The following is a 12,538-nucleotide window of genomic DNA, read 5'->3' as shown; positions in this document are numbered from 1 at the left end:
TGATGATTATAATCGTATTCCCGTACGCATTTTGCGTGACACTGGTGCTGCACAATCATTCATTTTGAAAGGGGTTTTGCCTTTGTCTGAAACAACGAAAAAAGGCACTAGTGTATTAGTTTGTGGCTTTGAGATGGGCTTTACTGTTGTTCCACTTCACCAAATTATTTTAAAATCTAGTGTAGTCTCAGGCAGCGTTGTGGTTGGTGTTTGTGAATCTCTGCCCATTCCTGGTGTGTCCTTTATTTTGGGCAATGATTTAGCAGATGGTAAGGTGTGGAACCGAGGACGTCGAGTCACACTGTGTAAGATGTCTTACTCATCCCGAAGTTCCTCTCGTGCCACCAACTGTAAGGTCTATGTAGGTGGCCTTGGCAATGGTGCAGCCAAAGGTGAGCTGGCACGGGCCTTTAGTTACTACGGCCCATTGCGGAGTGTATGGGTCGCCCGGAAACCTCCAGGTTTCGCCTTCGTAGAGTATGAGGATGCCAGAGATGCAGAGGATGCCGTAAAGGGGATGGATGGAAAGGTGCTTTGTGGAGCCCCTGTCAGAGTTGAGCTGTCTACTGGTATGTCAAGAAAGACCCATTATGGCCGTCTCAGCCGCAGGCAATTTGAACCCAACGACCGCTGTTACCAGTGTGGGGAGAGTGTCGCTCCAGTTCATGATCTGGTTCCAGGCAGAGGGAATGTAGTCTCCAGATCTCGGTCTCGTTCGATCAGTCACAAGAAAGACTGTCATTCCAGGTCTGCCAGGCCAAGGAGAAGTCCAACACCGGGTGCTAACTGATTTGAATACTGTTCAGTGTTAAAGCTTCTTCACCTTGTAAAAACATCACTATCATCTCATGCAGCTCATGAATATTTTTTTCCCTTCCCTTTTTCAAAATTGAATAGTCACTTCACTTTTAAAGTAAGGTTGACTTTTGAGAGTGTCACACACATCTCTATTGGTGGGGTGTTTGTGTATGGTATTATGTGTATTGTGTATTGTCACTTATATTATGATTATGGAGACTGAAATCACCATTTTGGTGTGAGGGTATGTTACGTCCCTCCACTACCTGTGGTGGCTCTGTTTCCTTCTCTAATGTTTGGCTGCTCTGCAGTATGTTTTGATTCGTTATTGTGTGCAGGTGTGATCTGTAACGAGTGGGCGGAGAGACACCCTTTAAAATCCCAGGCACTCCGTGCAGAAAGGAGACTTGTGTTCCGGCTACCACGCCTGTGATTGATCTTCCTGTATTGTTTTTATTCTGTTGTAGTTAGTCTCCCATCTTCTGTTTTTGTTTGTAATTTACTCATTTGTTCAATAAACCCCCTAGACCAACGAGTTCAACTGACTTTGCGGTAATTGTATGTTGTGGTCAGTGTGGCTGATCGTAACATTGTGTGTGTGTGTGTGTGTATACATCTGCATTTATTTACTTCTATTCATGAGTTTTATTTGTTTACAAACAAGAAAAATGTCCACATCCACAATACAAAATGTTTTCTTTATTGTTTTGAGTTACTAGTATATACAATGGAACAGATTGTTGTCGTGCATTTCATATATTGATTCATTTATTTATGCATCTATCCATTTGTTAATTCATTAATTTTTGCTTCGAAGATTAATGCTTTGGTCGGTTGTGAAACATTTTGCAAGACAGGGCTTTCCATCGCTTTCACCAGCAGAGGTCCTCGTCGAGCTCTGATTTGAAAAGCTTTGAAAAATGAACTTTTTTTCTGATACAATTGTGTTGAAAGCTTCGCTGGTTCAGAAAGTTTCACTTCGCCATCACTACCTCAAATCTTCCCAGTCATAAAGCTCGTCCTGGGTCGACATTTCATTATGTGCCTGTAATTAGGCATTAGGTTTTGATTTATATGCCGTTTAATGTTTGTGTTATTTTACATGTGCATCAGCAATGCTTCTATCACTCATTTCAGTTTCTTCTCCTGTGTTATGTTCATGAGATTTAATACTATTCAAAGGATGTGTAATAGCGCCCCCTACCATATAACAAAATAATTGAGGAACAGTGCGTTAGCAATGCTCATTATAGGTCGTATATTTCATCAATTGTGTTTGCAATTTAAAAAATAAAAAAAATGTAAAAGTGGCAATGAAAAAGAAATAAAATTCAATAGATGATACCCTTGTTAATGTTACTATAATCAAAGGCTGAATTACTCAAAAATTAAGTCATTAAATAAATATTATATATGGAGATGTTTGTAGTAGAGCATTTGCCAGTATATATGTCACTTTATTTATATAGTGCTTTTTACAATACAGATTGTTTTAAAGAAGCTTTACAGTGATGATAGAAAAATAATGCAACAAAGTTTGTTTCGGCTGTACAGCAGATCTAGAAGAAAATAACGTCATAGTCCACCTTAAGTAAGTTCAGTGTTGATTCATTTCTGTTGTAAAAAAGTTATAAATTTTGTCTATATCTATAGTCTTAATCTATACAGCTGCTCTGGAGAAAACAGTGATGTCATCGTCCAGCTCAGTTCAGTTCTCATATAATGGTGTCAATGCAGGAGATCAATAATATTGTTGAATATTAAGTGTCCTCAACTAAGAAAGCCAGAGGCGACAGTCGCAGGAACTCAAACTACATCAGTGACAGAATGGAGAAGAAAACCTTTGCAGAAACCAGACTCAGTCAATCAACTCAATATCAATAATATTGTTGAATATTAAGTGTCCTCAACTAAGAAAGCCAGAGGCGACAGTCGCAGGAACTCAAACTACATCAGTGACAGAATGGAGAAGAAAACCTTTGCAGAAACCAGACTCAGTCAATCAACTCAATATCAATAATATTGTTGAATATTAAGTGTCCTCAACTAAGAAAGCCAGAGGCGACAGTGGCAGGAACTCAAACTCTATCAGTGACAGAATGGAGAAGAAAACCTTGGCAGAAACCAGACTCAGTCACTCAGTTCTCCTCTGGCCAACGGACAAACAGTGTATGATTATGATTCAGGCATTACAGGTCAGAAGTCAGATTGGATCTGAACATTCAGAATATTTATTCAGTTCCATCTGCTTGAAGGTTTCCTTGTTTGACTTTGGATGAAGGATTGGATCATTCTGTAAAGTTACACAAACACATGTGTGTGTGTGATGATCACTGTGGGTTTGTGTCTGTTGATTCTGTAGAATGTGATTGTGTCTGTAGTGGCTCTTTATTCACCATCAGCTGATCCAGAGAAGGTCAGACTAACATCTAAAACCTGTAAGTAAAAAACAGACAGTCAAATGTGTGTAACATTATTGCATTATCAACTTTAAAAAGAACTAAAATAAACAACTTAGATGATTAACTGAGATTAATTATAATATAGTATTGTGATACATGATTGTTAAAGCTGTTTGATTTTGCATCTAAGTCACCATGAATGATGATCCTTGACCCTTATCTATAATCCTGTATGACTGTCCTCTTTCTATGTCATTGGCCCAGTTTTATTTATGATAAAGAAACTAGTGATAAATATTTACCATTATCTTCTATTGCAATTGACATTCTCTCAAAATACATCATTTAGGGATAAAAAGACAATGATGAAAGTAAAATATTGAATTGTTTGAAATAAAAAGAAACTTGATATTTAATTGTTGCTAAAAACGATTATAAAAAATAAATGAATCAAACTCTTATTAAACGTGTTTATAGTGTGAAATTCACCATCACAAGGACAGTAAACTAAGAAGAAACAAAATTAACTTTCAATTAAAATATGAAAAGTTGTAATCATCACTACTCACTCAAGTGTCTCCAATTTATAATGTGGATCCTCCTTCAGTTCAGAGAGCAGCTTCACATCTGAGTCTCTTAGTTCATTCCATGAGAGACTTAGTTCTCTCAGGTGTGAGGGGTTTGATCTCAGAGCTGAAGTCAGATCAGCACAACCTTCATCTGTAACACCACAATCCATCAACCTGTAGAGAACAATGACACTCTTCAGTCTCTCAGTTCTGGAAACACTGATATAAATGATATGATATATATGAATTTATCCTCAACAGATTTGTACATGAAAGCAGTTGTCATTACTATTGATATTGACATTGTTGTTACTTGATGGTATACTTTTTGTATAATATTATTTTTGTATATCATTCATTATTCAGCACAGGAAAAAAAACAGACGCCGTTAAGACTTTTATAAAAGCTTACCTGAGTATCTCCAGTTTACAGTGAGGATCCTGCAGTAGATCAGAAAGCTGCTTGACTCCAAAATCTCCTACTTTATTCCATGACAGATCCAGTTTTCTCAAGTGTGAGGGGTTTGATCTCAGAGCTGAAGTCAGAGCAGCACAACCTTCATCTGTAACACCACAATCACTCAACCTGTAGAGAACAAATGACAATCTCTCGGTTAAGGATCTACAGCTCAGATAAGCAGGAACTTCACAACCAGAAAGAGAGACTTAATCCACGGCACCATTAACAGGTCCAGTCTGAGTTTCAGACCCGCTTTTACATGCTGCTTGAGGGGGTTATTTTCCATATCATAAAAATGGCAAGAATATTCATTTTTTATGCAAGTACCCAAAAATCATCAGCATATCTGTATATGAACACGAGTGTCACATCTTTACATCATCCAGTCATGTTTATACTATCATTAATATTGTAAAATTATGTCAGTGTAACGCTGTAGGTGGTCGTTGAAGGCACAAGACAACGATGAGGGTATTAACAGTGTTTATTTAAACTAACTCAGACAGGAAGACACAACCACGTTAAACACAAACGAGAACCGACAAAGGACTGAACAGAACAGGGAGTATAAATACACAGGAGTAAACTAACTAGACACAGGTGTAGAAGGTAAACTAATCAGGGACAAACGAGCACAGGTGCAGACAATATGTGACATAACGCCCCCCTCGGATAGGTGCGTCAACAAGAGAAGAAAAAAATATATAGAGAAAAAAAGGGTTGAGGCATCGGCTGAGGGCGTGGAGCTGGTGACGGATGGTGATGAGGAGGAGTCGGTGGAATTGTAGACCATGGTGGAGCTGATGGTGGGAGGAACCAGGGAGGAGTCTTGACAGAGGGGGCGGACGGAACCCTGGGACCGATCGGCGGAGGCGGAACCATGGTGAGTGGCAGAGGAACTGGCGGAACAGAGAGGCTGACGGACCAGGGCAACATCGCAGGCTTGGAGGGCTGGCGCTGAGCCGCTCGTGGGACTGAGGCGATGACAAGGACTTGGTTGACCGGGGTGAGCGAGGATGACGGGGAGGTCGGAGGAAGGAAGGAGTCTGGAGGCTGACCTGGAGAGAAGAGGGAGCCCAGCGGAGCTTCCGGGCAGACTAGCCGAGGAGGCGATGAGGGAGACGTGAGTTGAGGCGATGATGGTTAGCTGACAGGCAGAGGTGGAGGTATGGGCCTGGAGGCCCGAGGTGCAGCCGGGGGCTCGGCCTCACGCCAAGCTGGTGGAGGGGAAGCCCGAGGCGCAGAGGATGAGCCACACGGAGTGGGTGGCAGAGGCAGAGCTGAGGAGCTGGACCACACCAGTGGTGCCAACGGATCCAGGGGACTGGCCGTGACCAGCGATGGAGACGGGACTAGGAGGTCAGGCAGGGATACAGGCTGCAGGTTTCCGGACGGGACCGGCGAAGAAGATGATTAAGATGTGAGGGTGGCAAATTGGGTGGGAATAGGATCCGCAGGCCACAGGTCTATTAGGTCCAGGTCCGCTCCTGGCTCTGAGGTGGACTGACCTGCCTGCGTCAACTCCGGGCCATGATGTTCTCAGTGGGCGCCTTGGGCTCGCTGGCTGTGAAGGTGATGTTTCTGTTCCAGAGCCCCCAGGCCAGGTAACCAAGCCACCATGGTTTTCTGGCAGGAGAAGGAGTCGCAGTGCTGGTGAGTCCATCATTTTCTTTCTCGTTTTGAGAGGTCGGTTCTTCTGGTATGCTGTAGGTGGTCATTGAAGGCACAAGACGACAATGAGGGTATTAACAGTGCTTATTTAAACTAACTCAGGCAGAAAGACACAACCACGTTAAACACAAATGAGAACCAACAAAGGACCGAAACGAGCACAGGTGCAGACAATATGTGACAGTCAGACACATTGGAAAGAATCTAATGAAAATAAAAGCAACAGTCCTATTAGTAATTTCACAGTAGATTTTTTTGTTTGACATTCATTATTTACCATATGAGACATTTTATACAATCTTACCTGAGTATTTCCAGTTTACAGTGAGGATCCTGCAGTAGATCAGAAAGCTGCTTGACTCCAGAATCTCCTATTTTATTCCATGACAGATCCAGTTTTCTCAGGTGTGAGGGGTTTGATCTCAGAGCTGAAGTTAGAGCAGCACAACCTTCATCTGTCACACCACAATCACTCAACCTGTAGAGAACAATGACACTCTTCAGTCTCTCAGTTCAGGAATCACTGATATAAATTATATGATATATATGAATTTCTCCTCAACAGATTTGTAAATGAAAGCAGTTGTCATTACTATTGACATTAACATTGTTGTTACTTGATGGTAAACTTTTTTTGTATATATTATTTTTGTTTATCATTCATTCTTTATCACAGAAAAAAAAAAAAAACAGATGACGCTGAGACTTTTATATAATCTTACCCGAGTATTTCCAGTTTACAACAAGGATCCTGCAGTAGATCAGAAAGCTGCTTGACTCCAGAATCTCCTACTTTATATGCAGTCAGATCCAGTTTTCTCAGGTGTGAGGGGTTTGATCTCAGAGCTGAAGTCAGAGCAGCACAACCTTCATCTGTAACACCACAATCCCACAACCTGTAGAGAACAATGACACTCTTCAGTCTCTCAGTTCAGGACCTACAGCTCAGATAAGCAGATAAGTTAAGGTTCAGACCCTCTTCTACAAACTGCTTGAGAGGGTTAGTTTCCATATCATAAATATTGTAAGAATATTCGATAACACTTTATTTAACAGTGTCCTTGTTACATATGTTACATGTACCTACCATAGTAATAACAGTATATTATGCATAATTCCATGCAACTAACCCACAACCAAATCCTAATCCTATCCTAACCCTATAGTAAGTACATGTAGTTGCTTAATATTACTCAGTACTTACATAATACATAATTACACTGTAACAATGACACCTTAAAATAAAGTGTAACCTAATATTCATTTTTTTATACAAGTACACAAAAATTATCAACATATCTGTATATCAACACGGTTGTAACATCTTTACATCATCCAGTCATGTTTATACTATCATTAATATTGTACAATGATGTCAGGCACATTGAAAAGAATCTAGTGAAAATAAAAGCAACAGTCCCGTTAGTAATTTCACAGTGGATTTTTGGTATGACAATCATTATTTACCATATGCAACATTTTATACAAACTTACCCAAGTATTTCCAGTTTACAGAGAGGATACTGCAGTAGATCAGAAAGCTGATTGACTCCAAAATCTCCTACTTTATTCTCAGATAGATCCAGTTCTCTCAGGTGTGAGGGGTTTGATCTCAGAGCTGAAGCCAGAGCAGCACAACCTTCATCCCTAACACCACAATTACTCAACCTGTAGAGAACAATGACACTCTTCAGTCTCTCAGTTCAGGAAACACTGCTATAAACGATATGATATATATGAATTTATCTTTAACATATTTGTATATGAAAGCAGTTATCACCTCTTCACATCATCCAATCATGTTTTTGACTTGTAAAAACTATCAAAAGTAAAATTACCTCAGAAGCTTTGGAAAGAATCCAATGAAGATTAAACATCCTTTTCTGTTACTTGATGGTAAACTTTGTTCTATATTTTATTTTTGTATACATTCATTATTTACCACAGGAGAAAAACAGACAACGTTGAGAATTTTATAAGATCCTACCTGAATATTTCCAGTTTACATTGAGGATCCTGCAGTTGATCAGAAAGCTGCTTGAGTCCAAAATCTCCTACTTTATTCAATGACAGATCCAGTTCTCTCAGGTGTGAGGGGTTTGATCTCAGAGCTGAAGTCAGAGCAGCACAACCTTCATCCCTAATACCACAATACCTCAACCTGTAGAGAACAATGACACTCTTCAGTCTCTCAATTCAGGAAACACTGATATAAATTATATGATATATATATATATGAATTTCTCCTTTTCTGATGCTGCTTAGGTACGAAAGTGCATGCTAAAAACATAAATATGATAATGTTTTATCAGTGTAATGACTGTTTTCAGTGTGACTTACTGAACTGATCTGGATTCTTTAACCACAGGCAGCAGCTTCTGAAGAACTTCATCTGCTGTATTTTGTGCTCCAATGAACTGTTTTAGATTAAAAACATCCATCTTCTGCTCTGATGTCAGCAACACATAAACCAGAGCTGACCACTGTGAAGAGGAGAGTTTGGTTTTTCCTATTTTTCCAGATTTCAGATAATCTTGGATTTCCTGCATCAGTGAATCCTCACCCAGTTCATTCAGACAGTGGAACAGATTGATGGATCTCTCTGGAGAGCGATTCTCCCTGATCTTCTGTTTGATGTACTGAACTGTTTCCTCTTTGTTGTAGGAGCAGCTTCCAGTCTGTGTCAGTAGTTCTCGTAAGAGAGTCTGATTGGACTCCAATGAGAGACCCAGAAGGAAACGCAGGAAAAGGTCTAGATGTCCATTCTTACTCTGTAAAGCCTCATCCACAGCTTTCTGATGCAGGCCAGGCAATGGATTAAATGACACCCAAGCAAGGTCTTTCATGATATTTATGCAGTTGTTTGTTAAGGAGCGGTGCACAAATACAGCTGCTAGATGTTCTTGGATGCTCAGGTGAACAAAGCAGAAGACTTTCCCCTGATACAAGCCCAACTCCTCTCTGAAGATCTGAGTGCACAATCCTGAGTATACTGATGCTTCTGTCGCATCAATGCCACACTCTCTCAGGTCGTCCTCATAGAAGATCAGGTTGCCTTTCACAAGCTGCTGGAAAGCCAGTTTCCCCAGTTTGAGAATCATGTCTTCATCTTTCACTCTCTTCTTATAGTCCTTCTCATGTTTGATGTTGGTCTGAATGATAAGGAAGTGTGTGTACATTTGAGTGAGAGTCTTGGGAATCTCTCCTCTCTCTGCTTCACTCAACATCTTCTCTAGAACAGTGGCTGAGATCCAGCAGAACACTGGGATGTGGCACATGATGTAGAGGCTCCTTGAGGACTTCAGGTGTGTGATGATTGTATTGGCCAGACTCTGATCACTGATTCTTTTCCTGAAGTATTCCTGCTTCTGTGGCTCATTGAAGCCTCGTACCTCTGTCACTCGATGGACACACTCAGAGGGGACAAGATGAGCTGCTGCTGGTCTGGAGGTGATCCAGATGAGAGCAGAGGGAAGCAGATTCCCCGCAATGAGGTTCATCAGCAGCTCGTCCACTGAGGCTGATTCAGATATATTACACAGTTTCACTTCACTCTTAAAGTTCAGAGACAGACGAGACTCATCCAGACCATCAAAGATGAACAACACTTTATATTCATCACTGGATATTTCCATTTCTGTTGTTTTAGGGAAAAATACATGAAGAAGATCTGAAAGACTGAGTGTTTTGTCCTTCATCAAGTTGATTTCTCTGAAAGGAAGTGGAAATATGAGCTGGACGTCCTGATTCTCTTTCCCTTCAGCCCAGTCCAAGATGAACTTCTGCACAGAGACTGTTTTTCCAATGCCAGCGACTCCCTTTGTCAGCACAGTTCTGATGGGTTTGTCTTGTCCAGGTAAAGGTCTAAAGATGTCATTGCATTTGATCAGTGTGTTCTCTGTTGCTGCTCTCCTGGATTGTGTCTCAATCTGTATCACTTCATGCTCATCATTGATCTCTCCACTTTCACTCTCTGTGATGTAGAGCTCTGTGTAGATCTCACTCAGGAGTGTTGGGTTTCCCTGCTTTGCTGTTCCTTCATACAGACACTGAAACTTCTGCAGCAGATTGGATTGCTGCAGAAATGTGCGTTGAACCAGTTGAGCATCAAGACTTAAAGAATAAATTATTAGATTACAACATAAATTAAAGTATAAAAGTAAAAGTGATAGTAAAACATCTTTATGACAGAAATGTTGTACCTCAGATTAGACCCCCTAAATGTTCCTCGAGTTTCCATAGACTGTTCACTAATTATGGACAAACATGGACAGAACAGAGACAATACAATTGAGAAGAGAAAACAGAGGGAGGAATTCATATAGAGTCATTCCGTGTCTCCTCAATCAGAGGACAAATCATCCCTCAATCATGTTCATATCGAGTTATTTTTTTGGTTAAAGAAAGTCATAAATAAAAAAAGAAAGGAAATATTCATCCATGATGTAATTTGGCTGAGTAATTCACTATTTTGTAGAGGGGGGTCAAAACGACACAGAGATTGGTAGATCTATTAGTAAAATTTGACAGCAATCGGTTGCTGAGCTGCCCTGCACCAAAGATCTAGAGCTCGAAACAAACTGCTGCCACAATAGGCCGGTTGATGACTGAACCTGAACCTGGCGACATTGGGGAGAAAGAGGAGGGCTTTCTCCTCGACTCACCGGTTTCGCCCTCTGAGCTTTTCGGCACCTCCGTGGAGGAAACGGTGGTTGGAAAATTCAGAGAGGCCAAGGCGCACTCAGCTGCGTTTAAAACCTGTATACCACTGAGATCCGTGTCCAACCCCAGACAGGCAGGAGGGCCTGGCACGTTACAGCCCGAGGACCGTAGACAGGGACAGAGAGCCAGCGTCGCCTCTCGAGAAGAGGCGCGACTCCCGCAAGAAGAAGGATCTGAGGGAGGTGATCCAGCACAAACGCAGTCAGCATCGTGATGGATCACCTCCCCTGAGGGCATAATTATATTTTAGCCCTCTCCTCTCTTCCACGACTCCCAGGTGCTTCTTAAATCAGGCCTGAGGCTGGGCCCATGATGAGTGGTAAACTGTGTTCTGTTGGCCTGCCTTGGCTTGGTTAGTAAGAACGCCTCTTTCAGGCATGGTGGTAGGCCCCATGTTCAAAAAGAATTGTTTGGTGAGTCTTCACTTTGCACGCCGCAGGTAAGCTGAGTAGGTCTTATTCTCATTTTTTGTGTTCAACTAACACTAAAATTTATTTCTCTACAGACCCTCGTTCTCTGTGTAGAGATATGGGGTCATGTCACTGGTAAGATAAGGTAAAATTGGTACGATAGAGAACGATAGAGAGAAGCACCAGTCATATGGGCTTCATGTGTGAGTATGTGCTGGCTTCCCTTTTGTGAACTCATGGGGTGTGCCACCGCTCATTCTAACTGTAACACCTTGGGCTTCCTCTAATTATGAGAGCATTTTGAGGCCGCCACTCATTCCTACTGGAATGTTAGCTGAGCGCTAAGAGGCAGAACATCATTCTAAGAAAGAATGGAATTTTTTTTTTCTACATCTGATAGCCCTCGGGCTCAGGGTAGAGAAGTTTGTCTCCTCTAAAAAAAATTCTTTAAAGAATATATAGAGTTTTCTAGAGACTGACGCTGGAGCTTCAGATAGATCTTATGGATCCCTCACCAGGGCCGCCTCAGTTGCTGGCCTAGGTTGTACTAGGGATGGTAAGGCATTCTGCTAATACATTTCTGCCTCTGGCCCCTCACTATGCGAGTTTGGGTTTTTCTTGCATCCCTAGATGTCAGCCTCTCTAAGAAGAGTAATGCAGGTTGGTGTAGAGACTTGATTGATAAAGACCTAGGCCTTCAAAAAGTCCTTCCCAGTGCAATGGGTCTTTTTGGGCAGGGTCAGGCCGTCTTTCGCTCTTCGAAGAAATAGTTTTTGGTTTGTCTAACCCCGCCATGCAGAGCTGGCATATAGATTTGGGGCGCCAGAGTAGGCTCCACTCAGCTCAGTGAGCTACTGCTCAAGTGTTGGGTTGAAGGTGGTTGGCTTGCAAGCAAGCCCCAGTCCCCTAGGCTGAGCGCAGAAAAAATTCTGTTACCCCTAGAGCCACTGGCAGGTGGATGAACTCTCAGGGGCACGAGGTTGGTACTGCTCTGTTGACACAGGGTAGTTCTGAGTACTCCACTCTTAGCTCTGTATTATTCACTTCACACCACTATGGCTCGGGTCGAGAGGGATTTTCTAACCTTCACTTCTTTTTGGTTGTTGAAACTGAGCATTACCATGAGCTGACGCCCATGTGTATAGATGGTAGGCCCCTGAATCTGGGGTCTCCATTGAGGCAGGGTGGCGTTTGTTGTACTCCCCTTGCTTAAAGAGTGTTGCATTTTACACTGTACACTGCCATGGGCAATGTGATTAGGTACCAGGATTCTTTAGGCGCTGTGTAAACAGCTTATCTGCCAATGAAGGCTGCACTGTCAAGCAGGCCTCCTTGAAGGGCAGCCCCCAAAAAGGGCCTTTTAGGCCAGGTGATTGGCCTTGGTAATTCAGGCAGTAGACTCACTGACGACTGTGTTCGAAGCATAATAGACTTGCTATCGACGAGTAGACCCTACCATGCCTCCCTGAAGGCGAGTCCCCAGCAGAATGGGTAAATGGCTGACAG

At 41.9% G+C, this 12,538-nt stretch overlaps 2 protein-coding genes and 1 long non-coding RNA gene across 3 annotated transcripts in view; 1 reads left to right on the top strand and 2 right to left on the bottom strand.

The window, feature by feature from the left end:
* Window positions 1–1,477: 1,477 nt before the first annotated feature.
* The window catches only part of LOC307163661 (uncharacterized protein), a 435,973-nt gene continuing 424,912 nt past the window's right edge, over window positions 1,478–12,538 (bottom strand). The window contains exons 21-24 of the mRNA XM_079879801.1: window positions 6,205–6,378; window positions 4,182–4,355; window positions 3,770–3,943; window positions 1,478–3,234 (exon numbers count right to left, since the gene is read on the bottom strand). Of these exons, the coding sequence (XP_079735927.1) occupies window positions 3,228–3,234; window positions 3,770–3,943; window positions 4,182–4,355; window positions 6,205–6,378 (529 nt within the window). The 3' untranslated portion in view covers window positions 1,478–3,227. The remainder of the gene's footprint in view (window positions 3,235–3,769; window positions 3,944–4,181; window positions 4,356–6,204; window positions 6,379–12,538) is intronic.
* LOC307163795 overlaps window positions 2,391–12,538 on the top strand; it is a 213,455-nt gene continuing 203,307 nt past the window's right edge. The window contains exon 1 of the long non-coding RNA XR_013822152.1: window positions 2,391–2,425. This is a non-coding gene — a long non-coding RNA (uncharacterized lncRNA). The remainder of the gene's footprint in view (window positions 2,426–12,538) is intronic.
* On the bottom strand, window positions 8,237–10,140 carry LOC307163000 (NLR family CARD domain-containing protein 3-like; the record flags this gene model as incomplete). The annotated part of the gene is made up of 2 exons (XM_079878790.1): window positions 8,237–10,013; window positions 10,103–10,140. 2 exons carry the CDS (start codon window positions 10,138–10,140, stop codon window positions 8,237–8,239), a joined length of 1,815 nt encoding a protein of 604 aa, XP_079734916.1.

The sequence above is a fragment of the Squalius cephalus genome, assembly GCF_949319135.1.
Source record: "Squalius cephalus genome assembly, chromosome: 8".
NCBI classification, from domain to species: domain Eukaryota; kingdom Metazoa; phylum Chordata; class Actinopteri; order Cypriniformes; family Leuciscidae; genus Squalius; species Squalius cephalus.
Note: the sequence above shows the minus strand (reverse complement) of the source record. Positions and strands in the feature narration are given on the sequence as shown.